Source organism: Pelodiscus sinensis, chromosome 6 (assembly GCF_049634645.1).
Source record: "Pelodiscus sinensis isolate JC-2024 chromosome 6, ASM4963464v1, whole genome shotgun sequence".
In the NCBI taxonomy this organism is placed as follows: Eukaryota; Metazoa; Chordata; order Testudines; family Trionychidae; genus Pelodiscus; species Pelodiscus sinensis.
In genome coordinates this window covers 30578140-30593096 of record NC_134716.1, presented here as the reverse complement: position 1 = coordinate 30593096, position 14957 = coordinate 30578140, and the positions used below count along the sequence as shown (strand labels likewise).

Sequence of the window (14957 nt, the reverse complement as noted above, 5' to 3'; positions counted from 1 at the left end):
CCCTCATAGTTGTTAGTGTAAAGAAAAAAACCAAACCAACAAACAAACAAAAATGCCATTCACCTCAGCAGGCTCCCTTGGCCGCTTGCTAATATCACCACGAGATTGGGTCGCCCGCTTCAAATGCTGTGCAGACTGCAATGACCCTATGCTGGCCTCAGACGGCCATAACAGTGTCCACACTGCAAATTAAAAGCGCGCACACGGAGAAACAGACCTCTACTTGAAAGTGATACTAACAGAGAAGGGTAAGCGCCCTTCCTCAGATCCTGGCTCCAGGCAGACCGCCTAAATCCCCAAATAAATGGGCCACCTCACTTCCACAAAATCCGCACTCACCAAGATGGCACTCAGTTGAGAGTCAGTTGGCTAATCCTGACAGTCCGCACCTCAGTACCTATGACAGACCTTGTACCTTAGGTGCGCCCATCCATAATCGACAGGCCACACGGTGCCTGCCTCATAAAGCTCAGCATCGAGCACAGCACCGACTAGGACCGTGCCGAGTACAGCAGCGCTCCAAGAGCTCGCCATGACACTGCAGCAGCTGACAGGGCAGCCGCACAGCACCCTTCCCCCTCTCGCTACCCATAACGCCTCACTGCATGCTATACTCCTCTGGCACCACAGGTACTATCATCTTCTATAGCAGTGGTGCACAACCTGTGGGTTGCGATCCTCTTGGGGGTCATGGCTGTCTTCCTTGGGGATTGTAGCACTTTGATCTGGCTGGCTGGGGGCTGGGCCCAGCCATTGGCGGCCGCGCGGCGATTTGATCCGGCCATTGGAGTGAATGAATGAATAAAGTGAATGAATAAAGGTTGTGCACCACTGTTCTATAGCAACAGCACTTTGGCGCCTCACACTCCTACCATTAGCTACAGGGAGCACAGAGACCTGGTGATCTCTTTACCCTAAATTCTCCATTTTTGAGTAATGACAGACAACCTCATTCACCACTATCCGGTTACAAAGCGTCACCTTCCACTCTATCAACTGATGGAGTTGATGACTTAGCGGTTTTCTCACCGCATCTGTCTCCACGTACAGAGACCTCAGGACTGTCATTTAATTCTGACCAGCCCGACTTCACCAGAGCAGCCGTGGCTCTCTGGGCACCGCATTCATGGATGCCACCACCAATGCCCTCCCCACTCCATGGCATTTTTGGAACCCATGGCCTCAACATAAGAAGAGAATACACAAAATGAAGCATAAAACAAATGCGCTCTCTCCACTGATCCAGTCCCTTCAAACGGGGAGGGCGTGAAATGAAATTGATGATCATCATTCCCCGAATTCGGCATTACTTGACACAAACTCACCGTCTGGTACGGATGAGGCCATCATGCTACCATCCTCGACAACCACCAAGGAGTTCTCTTCTTTTCAGAACCTCTTTAAGAGAGTTGCAACCCATTTGAACATTCCCATGAAGGGAAGTGTAGGATGCGCAACACAAACTCTCAAATATCCTCCAGGGAACACCTTCTGCAAAATTTGCCTTGCCAATTAACTCGGCCATACTCGACGAACCTGCCAAAACTTTGTGGCAAACATCTGCCTCAATTCCACCTACCTGCAAAAAGGCAGACTGCAAGTATTATGTCCCACCAGAGGGCTCAGAATTTCTATTCACTCACCCACCACCAAACTCATTTGTAGTGGACACGGCTCAGCAGAGGAATAAGCAACAAAACGGTTCCATGCTGTGCGACAAGGACAATAAGAGACTTGACTCACTTGGGAAGAAGATGTACACATCATCTGCGCTACAAATGAGAGTCGCTAACTACGCCACACTTCTCAGCAAATACCATTTCAATAATTATGCAAAGTTCACCATCTTTATTGATGATATAACAGACAATAAGAAGGTGCAATTCAGAGTGATTGTCTCAGAGGACCAGGCAATATCATGCACAGCCACGGCAGTTGTCATGCAACAAGCCTCGTGGTTCGGTTCCCTCAAGAAATCCAACCATCCATCGAAGATCTGCCATTTGAAGGAGAGAAGCTCTTCTCATCAAAAACAAATGCAGTTCTCCACTCAGTGAAAGACTTCAGGGGACATTATGCTCTCTGGGGATCCAAACACCTGTAACAAGGAGAAGACAGTACAGATATCAACCATACTGCCAAGATTCCTGCAACCTACATACCACTACCAAAGGCAAGACCACCCACCATATCGGCAACGTGGCTGTAGTAGACAACAGCGTCGACGGCCCCAAACTAATACCTCCAACCGCCCATCCCAACCAAATAAACAAATTTGAGCCATTTGTCAAGAGACCGAAAACCATACGACCTCCTCCAGAGCTCTCAAATACTACCAAACCTTTCACTTATCGCCTGCTGCCATTTCTTGACAAATGGCACACCATCACATCTGACAAGTAGGTGATATAGATAGTATCCTTTGGATACACCATCCCTTTCCTCTGTCTTCCCCCACCCCACTCACCCACCCCATCCCTCTTCAGAGAACATTCTGCAGCAGGAGGTTTATCATCCGCTACAACTAGGAGCCATAGGGAGAGGCACAATCACAGGCTCTTTGGAAGGAAGCCATAACACTTTGGAACTGGTGCCTCACTCGCGACATCTCCATAAGCACATGCCACCTTCCCGGTGTCCTAAACACAACAGCGGATGTCCTTAGCAAAACCCTACCCCAAGACCACGAGTGGGAAATCGACAGCTCATTTCTGAGGGACATATTCACGTGATGGGAACAACCTCACATAGACTTATATGTCACCAAAGAAAAAGAAATGCCCACTGTACTGCTCCAGAGCGGGCATGGGGAACCTCTCCCTCAGAGATGCTCTCATCCTCAAATGGGACGTTCCCTTGCTCTACACATCCTCCCCCCCCTTCCCCTCCTCAACAGAGTACTCATAAAAATACAGTGAGACAAAGCAAGAGTGATCCTAATAATACCTTGTTGGCCTCGACACCATGGTTTCCCCTCCTAAACAGAATAGCCCAACACCACCCAATCGCCCTTTCGCACAGCTCGACCATCCTATCCCAACCAGGAACCGATACTCTTCACCCTCAATTTCCTACTCTTCACCTCAAAGCATGATACCTCAATGGTTCACAGGCATAGAACTCCAATGTTCACGACAGGTACAAAATGTCATCTTACACAGCAGGGCCCCTACAACAAGAAGGACATATATTAACTAGCGGACTCGTTTTACACATTCAGTGGCCTCCCGCAATACATCACCACAGAATGTCCCGCTCCCTACAATCCTAGATTACCTACTGCATCTCAAGATATCGCAACTTTCCCTGAGCCCAGAGTTCATCTGGCAGCCTTTCACACGCCAGTTGATAACACCACAGTGTTTGCACATCCTATTACTAAGCGCTTCCTAAAAGGCCTTCAGGCCCTATCCTGACATTAACGCTTCACAAGAACCATAGGATCAACACTTGGTATTGATGATGCTCCATTTGAACCCATGGCCACATGCTCTCTACTCTACCTGACCCTAAAGACAACATTCCTAGTTGCAATAATGTTGTCACATAGGGTAGGTGAGATGGCCACCCTAATGGCTGACCCACGGTTTACCAACTTTTTTAAGGATAAAGTCTCGCTGCAACTGTACCCCAAGTTCTTACCAAACTCCATCTTTCACCTAAACCAGACTATACACTTACCTGTATTCTTTCCAAAGCCTCATGCCAATGCCTTTGAAGCACAGATGCATACTCGTGATGTCAGAAGGGCACTGTCCTTCTATATCCACAGAACAAACCCTTTCAGATCATCTCCACAACTCTTCATTTCCATTGCTAATCGCAACAAGGGAAGTCACATATCATCCCAAAGATTATCTCCTTGCATTTCCAACTGCATCGCCCTATGCTATTCGCTCAACCATTTACCACCACTTACCTCCGTCCGGGCACACTCGACTAGAACAGTCGCCACCTCGGTCGCTTACCTTAGGAAGGTTCCCATTGATGACATATGCGCTGCTGCTACATGGGCATCAGAACACACCTTGGCGAAGCACTATGCACTTTCCTCCGGACCTCTCCACTACACTAGAGTAGCGAAAGCCATACTGCAAACAACTTACCTACCTGATCCGAAGTCCCTACCTCCTTAACACAAATTGTTTTTCAGTCACCTACTGTGGAGCACCTCCAGAGACGTGTCTGTCTCTCTCGAAGAGGAGGTTACTCGACTTCCTGTAACTGACGTTCTTCGACATGAGCATCCTTGGGGGTGCTCCACCACCCTCCCTTCTACTTCAAGGAAGGGGTGGGAGGGAGGGAAGAGAAGCTGTTCTCCTATGTCGGGTTCTGGATAGAGAAGGAACTGAAGGGAGGGTGGCTGCACATGCTTGGCCCCAAAGCAAAAATCTGCTCTGAGGTGCTGGGACTTACCTATTCCTACTGTGGAGCACACCTAGGGACACTCATCTCAAAGAACGTCAGTTACAGGAAGATGAGTAACCTTCTCTTTCAGAAGGTTGAAAAAGCTACTGGGGGGAAGCTGTTCTAGATTTGATTTTAATAAATAGGGAGGAACTGGTTGAGAATTTGAAAGTGGAAGGCAGCTTGGTTGAAAGTGATCATGAAATCATAGTGTTCATGATTCTAAGGAACAGTAGAAGGGAGAACAGAAAAATAGAGACAATGGGTTTCAGGAAGGCAGATTTTGGCAAGCTCAGAGCTGGTAGGTAAGGTCCCATACGAAGCAAGACTAAGAGGAAAATCAACTGAAGAGAGTTGGCAGTTTTTCAAAGGGACATTATTAAGGGCCCAAAAGCAAGCTATTCCGCTGTGTAGAAAAGATAGAAAGTATGGCAAAAGACCACTTTGTCTTAACTAGGAGATCTTGCATGATCTCAAAATCGAAAAGGAGTCATATTAAAAAGTGGAAACTAGGTCAAATTACAAAGGATGAATATAAGCAAACAACACAGGTCTGCAGGGGCAAGATTAGAAAGGCAAAGGCACAAAACGAGCTCAAACTAGCTACAGACATTAAGGGAAACAAGAAGACTTTCTATAAATATTAGAAGCAAGAGGAAGACCCAGGACAGGGTAGGCACATTGCTCAGTGAGGAGGGAGAAACAGTAACAGGGAACTTGGAAATGGCAGAGGTGCTTAATGACTTATTTGTTTTGGTCTTCACCAAGAAGTCTGATGATGAAGGAATGCCTAACATAGTGAATGCTAGTGGGAATGAGATAGGTTTAGAAGATGAAATAAAAAAGAACAAGTTAAAAATCATTTAGAAAATTTAGATGCCTGCAAGTCATCAGGGCCTGATGAAATGCATCCTAGAATACTCAAGGAGCTGATAGCTAAAGGCTCAGATACCTTCTCTATCATCTTTGAAAAATCATGGAAGACAGGAGAGATTCCAAAAGACTGGGAAAGGACAAATATAGTGCCCATCTATGAAAAGGGAAATAAGAGCTACCAGGAAGATACAGACCAGTCAGTTTAACTTCTGCAGCAGGGAATATATTGGAGCAAGTAATTAAATAATTCATCTGCAAATACCTGGAAAATAATAAGGTGATAAGTAACAGCCAGCATGGATTTGTAAAGAACAAATCATGTCAAACCAATCTGATAGCTTTCTTTGATAGGATAACGATAAGGGAGAAGCAGTGGCTGTGGTATACTTAGACTTTAGTAAGGCATTTGATACCGTCTTGCATGATATTCTTATCAATAAACTAGGCAAATACAACTTAAATGGGGCTACTGTAAGGTGGGTGCATAACTGGCTGGATAACCGTTCTCAGAGTAGTTATTAACAGTTCACAAACCTGCTGGAAGGGCATAACAAGTGGGGTTTCGCAGGGGTCTGTTTTGGGACCGATTCTGTTCAATATCTTCATCAACGATTTAGATATTGGCATAGAGAGTATGCTTATTAAGTTTGCAGATGATACCAAGCTGGGAGGGGTGGCAACTGCTTTGGAGGTTAAGGGTCATAATTAAAATGATCTGGACTAACTGCAGAAATGGTCTGAGGTAACTAGGATGAAGTTTAATAAGGGCGAATGCAAAGTACTTCACTTAGGGAAGGAACAACCAGTTTCACACATACAGAATGGGAAGCGACTGTCTAGGAAGGAGTACTGCAGAAAGGGATCTAGCAGTCATAGTGGACCACAAGCTAAATATGAGTCGACAGTGTGATGCTGTTGCAAAAAAAGCAAATATGATTCTGGGATGTAGTAACAGGAGTGTTGTGAGCAAGACACGAGAAGTAATTCTTCCACTCTGCTCTGCTCTGATTAGGCCTCAGTTGGAGTATTGTGTCCAGTTCTGGGCACCGCATTTCAAGAAAGATGTGGAGAAATTGGAGAAGGTCCAGAGAAGAGCAACAAGAATGATTAAAGGTCTAGAGAACATGACCTATGAAGCAAGACTGAAAGAATTGGGCTTGTTTAGTTTGGAAAGGAGAAGACTGAGAGGGGACATGATAGCGGTTTTCAGGTATCTAAAAGGGTGTCACAAGGAGGAGAGAGAAAAATTGTTCTTCTTGTCCTCTGAGGGATAGCACAAGAAGCAATGGGCTTCAACTGCAGCAAGGGAGGTTTAGATTGGACATTTGGATAAACTTCCTAATTGTCTGGGTGGTTAAACACTGGAATAAGTTGCCTAGGGAGGTTGTGGAATCTCCATCTCTGGAGATATTTAAGAGCAGGTTAGATAGACCTCTATCAGGGATGGTCTAGATGGTACTGGGCCCTGCCATGAGGGCAGGGGACTAAACTCGATGACCTCTCGAGGTCCCTTCCAGTTCTAATGTTCTATGATACTATGATTAAGTAATGCAAAAAGAAATAAGGTGTGCAATTAATATTTCTGTTCTGTATTTAGGCAAATAGTAGGATGTACTCATGTCATGATGATAATTAAATTCTTCCCATTTCAACAATAACTCAGGAGGATGTTAAAATGCAGCCACTAAAGTTAGATACTTTTAAATCATTGAGTCCATATAACTGGCATGTAAGAGTTTTAAAAGAGCTGGCCAGGTAGCTCCCTAGATTCTTAATGGTGACTTTCAATAAGTCTTGGAAAATTGGTGAAATAAAATTGTCACTATTTTAAAAAGTGGAATGACTTGTATAACTAAAGGCCAGTTAGCATGACATTAATCTTGGGCACAATAATGGAAGTGCTGTTACAGGACTCAAATAATACAAGAATTAAAGTCCTACAATATAATACATGCAAATCAATATTGTTTTATAAAAGATCTTGTCAAACTAACTGGATATGTGTTTTTATGAGATTCCAAATTTGGCTGATAAGATCAATAATATTGATGAAATATTAATAGAAGTTTATTCTAGAAGTTTGACATGGTACTGTCTAACATGGCACACTTTAAATGGATTAACAACTGGCTAACTGACAGGTCTCAAAATGTAAATGTAAATGGGTGATCATTACTGAGCAGATAGAGGGTGATTTGATCAGACTTTAACCACATACAGAAGTAATCGAGATTTGATAATTGAAGCCTCTTTAATCTCGGAGACACAGGTGTTAACAATAAAATGGCTGGCTATTAAAGCTAGACCTATTCAAATTCTAATTAGATCACTCATTTTTAATAATGGCAATTCTTGGAACAATTTACCAAGGCTTGAAGTGGATTATACATCACTGGAATGTTTACATTAGATCTGTGGTGTCCTACACCCTAGCCGTCCTAATGGTTCTCTCTGCCTCTCTCCCTCTGGAATGTACAGGAGCTACCCCTGGATCTTTTATATTTCAAGGGAGAGAGGCAGCAGGAACCTGCACAAGCGGGGAGCAAAGCAGTCCCTGCTGGCAGAGGTTGCCCTCTGTGCCTCTTCCTTTGAAATGTACAAGAGGCACAGGTGGCTCTTGTATATTCCAAAGGGAAAAGAGCAGCAGTGGGACCAGTGTGAGCGGGACTGTTTCAATTCCTCCTTGCGCCATTTCCCCCCTGCCTTCACTCCCCCCATGGAGACTTTTAAGACAACTCCTCTCCCCCAGCACTGGCTCATGCTCCACCCCTTGTTGCCTCTCTCTGCATTTACTTATTGGGTAGTTGACTAGTCGACTAGTCACTTACATCCCTAGATTATGATCCAGGTTGTCCTTACTACTTGTCCTCAGAACCATTTGAAGCATCAAAGCAGATATCTGTAGGTTTGGTGATGTTTTGTGCAGTGATGCAGTTCATAAACAGTAGGCGTTGTGATGGCTGCCAAAGTCTGTTCTTTGTCTTGCTCACAAATTACCTATGTCCTATAGAGAGGGACTTATTTAATAATGCAATTAACTAGAAACAAACAATGCTAAGGCTCTTAATCATTATGATTAGTAAACCCAGTACACCCCATGATACGTGTTTGTATACATAATCTTGTATTAACTTTAGTTGGGATAAATGTGTTTGCAATTCTAAAGTACCTATGAGCTATCTGAATAATCCAAGTAATATAGAAATATACATTCAGTTGTTTAATACATCACTCCTAAGGTCTGTAGAACAGCATGTATGAGTTCATTTGCAAAGATGATTATGAAGTGTTTCTTTTGCAAACTATTTAGTTTAATAATCCTCACATTCATAGATGCTCTTTGGACAAGGTTAAGATGAAAGTTGTTGGATCAAAGATGTTTAGCAGCTTTAGAAATGTTAATAGAGAAGAATTTTATGTAATAGCACTTTTTTTTAAGTCTTTGTATCAAACAGGGAGGAGAAAACAGCTTGCCACAGGTTCTTTCCGTTAGCCATCTTGGAGGTCTTAGTATCCAGGTGGTACTATTTGTCACTATTTAAGTATATTTTATACTGTAATCCAAATAATAGTTAGGGAACTTGTCTCAGAAGACTCATTCTGAATGCTTTACAAGATGGTTATAATGTAATGGAAATGTACAATACAGGCAGTCCCCGGGTTACGTACAAGATAGGGACTGTAGGTTTGTTCTTAAGTTGAATCTGTATGTAAGTCGGAACTGGCGTCCAGATTCAGCCGCTGCTGAAACTGACCGCCAGTTCTGACTTACATACAGATTCAACTTAAGAACCCGAAGTCAGCTTCTGCTGAAACTGATCAGCAGCTGATTCCAGGAAGCCCGGAGCAGAGCAACTGTGCCTTGGGCTTCCTGTAATCAGCGCTGGTCAGTTTCAGCAACGGCTGACTTGGGGACGTCTGGGGCAGAGCAGCTGGGGTGCTGCTGGGTTGCTCCAGTAGCACCGCTCCTCGGCGCTACTGGACCAACCCAGCAGCACCCCAGCTGCTCTGCCCCAGGAGTCCTGATTCAGCCGCTGCTGGTCAGTTTCAGCAGCGGCTAAATCAGGACGCCTGGGGCAGAGCAGCTGGGGTGCTGCCGGGTTGGTCCAGTAGTGCCCAGAGCAGCGCTGCGGGACCAACCGGCAGCGCCCCAGCTGCTCTGCCCCAGGGTCCACAACAAAAGCCTGGTCTGCTGGGGGGGGGCACACTAGCTGCGCCCCCCCCCCAGCAGACCAGGGACACAGGGAGCAAAGCGGCAGCGGGGGGTGCCTCGCCTCTGAAGCTTTGCTCTGGCGTGGGACCGCTTTGCTCCCGGTGCCCCTGGTTTGCTGGAGACAGTCCCAGCAGACCAGGGGCACCGGGAGCAAACCCGTAGCCGCGGCGGGTTCCCGCGCTTCTGAGGCTTTGCTCTGGCAAATTACCAGGGGACCCGCCGCTGCTGCGGGTTTGCTCGCGGTGCCCCTGGTCTGCTGGGGACCGTCTCCAGCAGACCAGGGCCACCGCAAGCAAACCCGCCGGGGCTGCGGCTTTGCTCCCGATGCCCCTGGTCTGCTGGAGACGGTCCCCAGCAGACCAGGGGCACCAGGAGCAGCTTTTCTCGCCCCGGAGGTCCAGGTGGCTGACCGTTGCCTGTGAGCTTCAGGGCGAGAGAGCCCCGTTCGTAAGTGCGGATCCGACGTAAGTCGGGGACTGCCTGTAGTTAGAATACTAATGGCTATACGCAATAAAAAGAAAAACGTTCGAGGATGGACTTTTTTCCCTCTGATTGGAAGTTTTAAATGGAATACATTGAGAGACTTACGTTTTGTGATACTGTCAGCGGGTTTCTTCATTTAGATCGTGAAAAATTCAACATCAGCATTTCTTATAAAATTCATACAACAAGCTTTATTACTTGTAGTGGTGGGGGGCACCCGCTCTGTGGGTTGGCATGGAAAATGTTCCATGCTGTGAATTTTTGATGGAGGTTGGATTTCCATTCTGACATAAGCTTGCTTTCCTGTTACAGATCTATGAGGATTCTATTGTTCTCCAGTCAGTGTTCAAGAGTGCCCGACAGAAGATTGCCAAAGAGGAAGAGAGCGAGGACGAAAGCAATGATGATGAGGAAGATGATGAGGAAGATGAGTCAGAGTCAGAATGTAAGTCCCCAGTTCAAATCTGAGAGAGGGAAGCAGGTTTCACATGGTACTCAGTCTCTTCAGTGTGTATATGGAAACTGGTTACCAGCTTTCATTCTTCCACTAGCCATTTTAATACAAGCAGTGTGTTCAAATTTGCTATAATGGTTCTCTCTTTGTTGGTCGGCTGCTCTGTTCTGGCAACGTCTCTCAGAACTGTAACAAAGACTTCAAGCATCTCTAATCATAAAACTCCCAAATCCACAAAAATTATAGAAATGTTTCTTTTTCCTACCTGTTCATATGGGACTTACCCAAACAGTGAACCAGCTTGCCTCTGACTGACCACCTTTTAGTATTTCTTTTGTGCTCTTCTTTGTTTGTTTATGTTGGTTTTAAACATATGCTCCTTGACAGACCTTCTGTTGGAAAATCCAAAGCAGAGCTGAAACTGAGCCAAAATACTTTTGGAAGACTTCCAAAATTAATAGTTAACTGCCAGCTTCTGGTGGGGACCATTATAATGGTATATCCTGTGACTCCTGCCTGCATACAAACCACTTTTTCCTCACATGTTCTAATCACAGCCCTGCTCACCATATAGGACCCTGATAATTTAAAACATGTTGCCTTAGCAACATCCAGTTACTTTACAGTACACAAGAGGAGATCATTCAGCTGTTAGGAAATGAGCTGATCTTTTGGAATCAGACCCTACTGCGCTATTCAGAAAGCCACCTATCTGAAGATGATCAATTACCCCAGCTGGTATTTATGTAATTTAAAGCAGTACTACCTGACTCTGACGAAAAGCATATATTTGCTATTCACAAGCAAGAAAAATAATTTTAAAAATAAAATGCATTCTGTTGCATAGCAGTTCTCAGAGTAATCCCAAACCCAAATGCAGCCTGCAGCCATCTTTCCCCCCCCCCCGCGCCCAAAAAAACCCCCACACTTTAATTGCAAACCGAGGATGAAGCTAATAAACTCAAAGAAACGGGTTTTTTATCAAGCTATCCTGGAAAATACAAATATAAACAATATCTCCACATCAGATATTCCAAAGGCATGATAAAGAACGCAGTGGGGAGGGATGTTTTTAGGCTGTTACAGGAGGAGAATGTTCATGAAAAGAGACATGGTGTTACAAAGCTGTGTTGGGGGCCCAGATAGCTAATTTCTATATTGAATGAGAAAAAGGAAAGAGAAGAAAATATAGTAGAACCTCATAGTTATCAGCTCCACTGGAATGGAAGTTCATAATTCTGAGATGTTCAAGACTCTGAACCACATGTTAAGGTTATTCTTTCAAAAGTTTACAACTGAACATTGACTTACTACAGCTTTGAAACTTTAGTATGCAGAAGAAAAATTCTGCTTTTAACCATCTTAGTTTGATTGAAACAAGCACAGAAATAGTTTCCTCTGTCAAATCTTTTTTTAAATGTTTCCTTTAAGAATTTACATTTAATATTATGCTTAGTATACTGTATTTCTTTGGGGGGTTTTGTGTGTGTGTGTGTGTGTGTGTGTGTGTGTGTGTGTGTGTGTGTGTGTGTGTGTTTGTTGCCTGCTTGACTATGTCCAGTTCCACATGAACTTCATAACTCTGGTGTTTGTAATGCTGAGGTTCTACTCTAAAGGCATCTGTTACATTCATGTTGATTTTTTGCAGCAAAATCTGTGAAAGTGAAAATAAAGCTGAATAAAAAGGATGAGAAAAATCGGGACAAAGGGAAAGGCAAGAAGCGACAAAGCCGGGTAAAAGCCAAGCCTGTTGTGAGCGATGATGACAGCGATGAAGATCAAGATGAAAATGTAAGTTTTAGTCACTGAGTCAGGGTCCGTCTACTTTGCAACACATCCCGAAATAGCTATCCCACATCTTCACAGCAAGCCTGTTATTTCGGGCTCACTATTCCAACGTCTCTGTAAACCTCATTCTATGACGATTAAGGGAGGTTTCAGAATAGCGCTTTATTTCAAAATTTGGCACTGTGTAGACAATGCCAAGTGACGAAATAAGTTATTTCGAAATAAGATACACAATTTTCATAGCTCAAATTACATATCTTATTTTGAGTTACAGTGCAATGTAGATGCTCCCTTTATTTGAAAATAGTTGCAGCTGTTGCCCTTCTCCCTCATTTTGCAAGTAATCACAACTTTCAATTCTTTGTGTATGGAAATATTAAGCAAACTTTTATATCAGAATTCGCTTGTGAGAGGGAGAATGAGTCACATGAATTCTAAAAAGACAAGAAATCCATAAAGTATTTGGGGTGCATCTACACAATGGCATTATTTCGGAATAACGGCTGTCTTATTCTGACTTCTGTAAACCTCATTCCATGAGGAATAACGTCTCTTCCAAAATAGCTATTTTGGAATAGCAGTAGTGTGGACGCTCCACTGCTGCTATTTCAAAATAGCTCCTCCCCAGGGCCATTCAGAGTAATTACTCTCCAGTGCCTCCTGGGCTCTAAATTGAGGTAGCATGTCCACATTAAGGAAGCCTGCCTTGGACTAATTTTGAGGCTTCCCCATAGTGTAGGCATGTTATTTCGAAATAAGCTATTTCAAAGTATTTCTTCTGGAATAGTTTATTTTGAAGTAAGCATGCAGTGTAGACATACCCTTAGACTCATATACAAAACCTCTAAAGAGGAGAAAAGAACTTTGCTGTGAATCTTGCAAAGTAGACCTTTACAACTTTTCTTTTAACTAGTCTTTGGAAATAAGAGTTAGTGCTAAATAATAAAGGCACAGGAGCTACTAACACAGGCAGTTTTTGAGCTCATTTTTCAGCTGTTCAGGCTTTCCTTTGCACTTCTAAAATGGAACAAACAAGATTTGTTCATTTTCACCTCAGCACCATTCCACCCCAAAAATGCTAAGAATTGTGAATTTACCGTAGATGTTTCCCTTCGTGCCAGCATACTAGAGCAAAATTTGCTGAACTTCTAGATTGCGGGGCAAACAGGAGGAAATAATGTTTCCAGACACTGCTTTCTCCAATACTTCCCTTCTCTGAAGAGATTTAGCCAATGAGCATGATATGTCAGGGAGCAGAAATATCAACACTGGTGCTAAGACAATCCTGATTTGTCAATTTAAGTATTATTTTTCTTCTTCCTATTGTGTTGCGTTCCAAAAAATCGCTGGCAAAGAATCTGACCTTCTTTTTTCTCTTTCTGTTCTAGGACCAGTCAGAAGCAAGTGGAAGTGATGATGAGTGATCCATAGGGTTTAATCTCTTCCCCCTTCCCGTCTGTCATTTTATACCCAGTGAATTCATTTTATCAGATAGACATTGGGTTGTTTCTGTAGTCTCATCTTCTATAGACTAGTTTTAGGATAGTGCCAGACAAACATATGATATCATGGTGTAAAAAAGGGGAAAAAATGTAACATATTGTGACCAAATGGGCCTCATAAGATTAAAAAAAAAACAAAAACAAAAAAACAAAAACAACAAGCTTTTGATGGAAAAATGTGGGTTGATAGTATATTTCTATGGGTTGGGTTTAGCTTGGTAATGGTTTGATTGTGCCTGGTTTTATCATTTGATGAGATGCTTTTGAATGGCATCAGAAAGACAAAAAATATGTCTTTTGTAGCATTGATAACCAGGAGAAGCCATGAAAAGCTGCTGGTTATTTTATTTTTCATCAGGCAATTTTCAAAGTTTTTATTTGTTCTGTGTGGTTTTTTTTTTTTTTTTTACACTGTGGTACATATATGCAACTTTGTTTAAAAGCTTATAAATGTACAGTAGTTAGCCTCTTCCCCACCTTGTCCATATACATTTTTCCACTTTATGCTCTATCTCCAGAAAAAATATTTCAAATTCTATAAAATGTATGTCTACTGTAAACTTTGCTTTTCTCTCTTTCTTGATTTTTAAAAAAGTTGGATTGAAAAATGCTATTGAATATTGCAGTCTATATAGTGTAATGGATGGCTTCTTTCATCAATCTGATCTTCTATGTTACCAATGTGGATTATCACCTTTTTCCCTAAAGTGTACTTAATCTTTGCTTTCTTTGCACAATGTCTTTGGTTGCAAGTCATAAGCCTGAGGCAAATAAAATTCCAGTAATTTTGAAGAATGTGGTGATGGTGCTTTCATAATAAAGAAGTAATTTAGCTGTGTAAGTAGGTGCCTCTTGTTATGCATGTAGGAGACCGTGAAAAATACCTCTTTACTATGGTTGTCCCTGGTATTTAGACCTAAGCTATTCTATTCTAAACAGGTAATAATAAGAGCACTTCCTTGCTTTAGCCAGAAATATCCATATAAAGAATTACAAGACAAGAGCTACTTAAAAACCATAACTTACAGCATCTATGCAACTCAAAATGTTAACTGGAACTTGAGTGATAAAGTTTGTAGTCTACTGCTGTCAGCCGACGGTCAGGGCAGTGAGTCCCTTATGACCGGCTGAAGTTCTTTTAAATTGTGCTTGGTTTTGTTACAGCAACTGAAGGAGTCAGGTTAAAGCTTAAACAGTTACTATTTTATTGTTACAGGGTAAACTTAGTTGTTAA

General features: G+C 43.1%; 1 protein-coding gene across 5 annotated transcripts in view; it reads left to right on the top strand.

The window, feature by feature from the left end:
• SMARCA2 (SWI/SNF related BAF chromatin remodeling complex subunit ATPase 2) overlaps window positions 1-14518 on the top strand; it is a 187991-nt gene extending 173473 nt beyond the window's left edge. For all 5 annotated transcript variants that reach the window (XM_025188130.2, XM_075931662.1, XM_075931661.1 and 2 more), the window contains 3 exons: window positions 10292-10424; window positions 12082-12224; window positions 13610-14518. In XM_025188130.2, coding sequence (XP_025043915.2) covers window positions 10292-10424; window positions 12082-12224; window positions 13610-13645 — 312 coding nt within the window. In that variant the 3' untranslated portion in view covers window positions 13646-14518. The remainder of the gene's footprint in view (window positions 1-10291; window positions 10425-12081; window positions 12225-13609) is intronic.
• The last annotated feature ends 439 nt before the right edge of the window (window positions 14519-14957 follow it).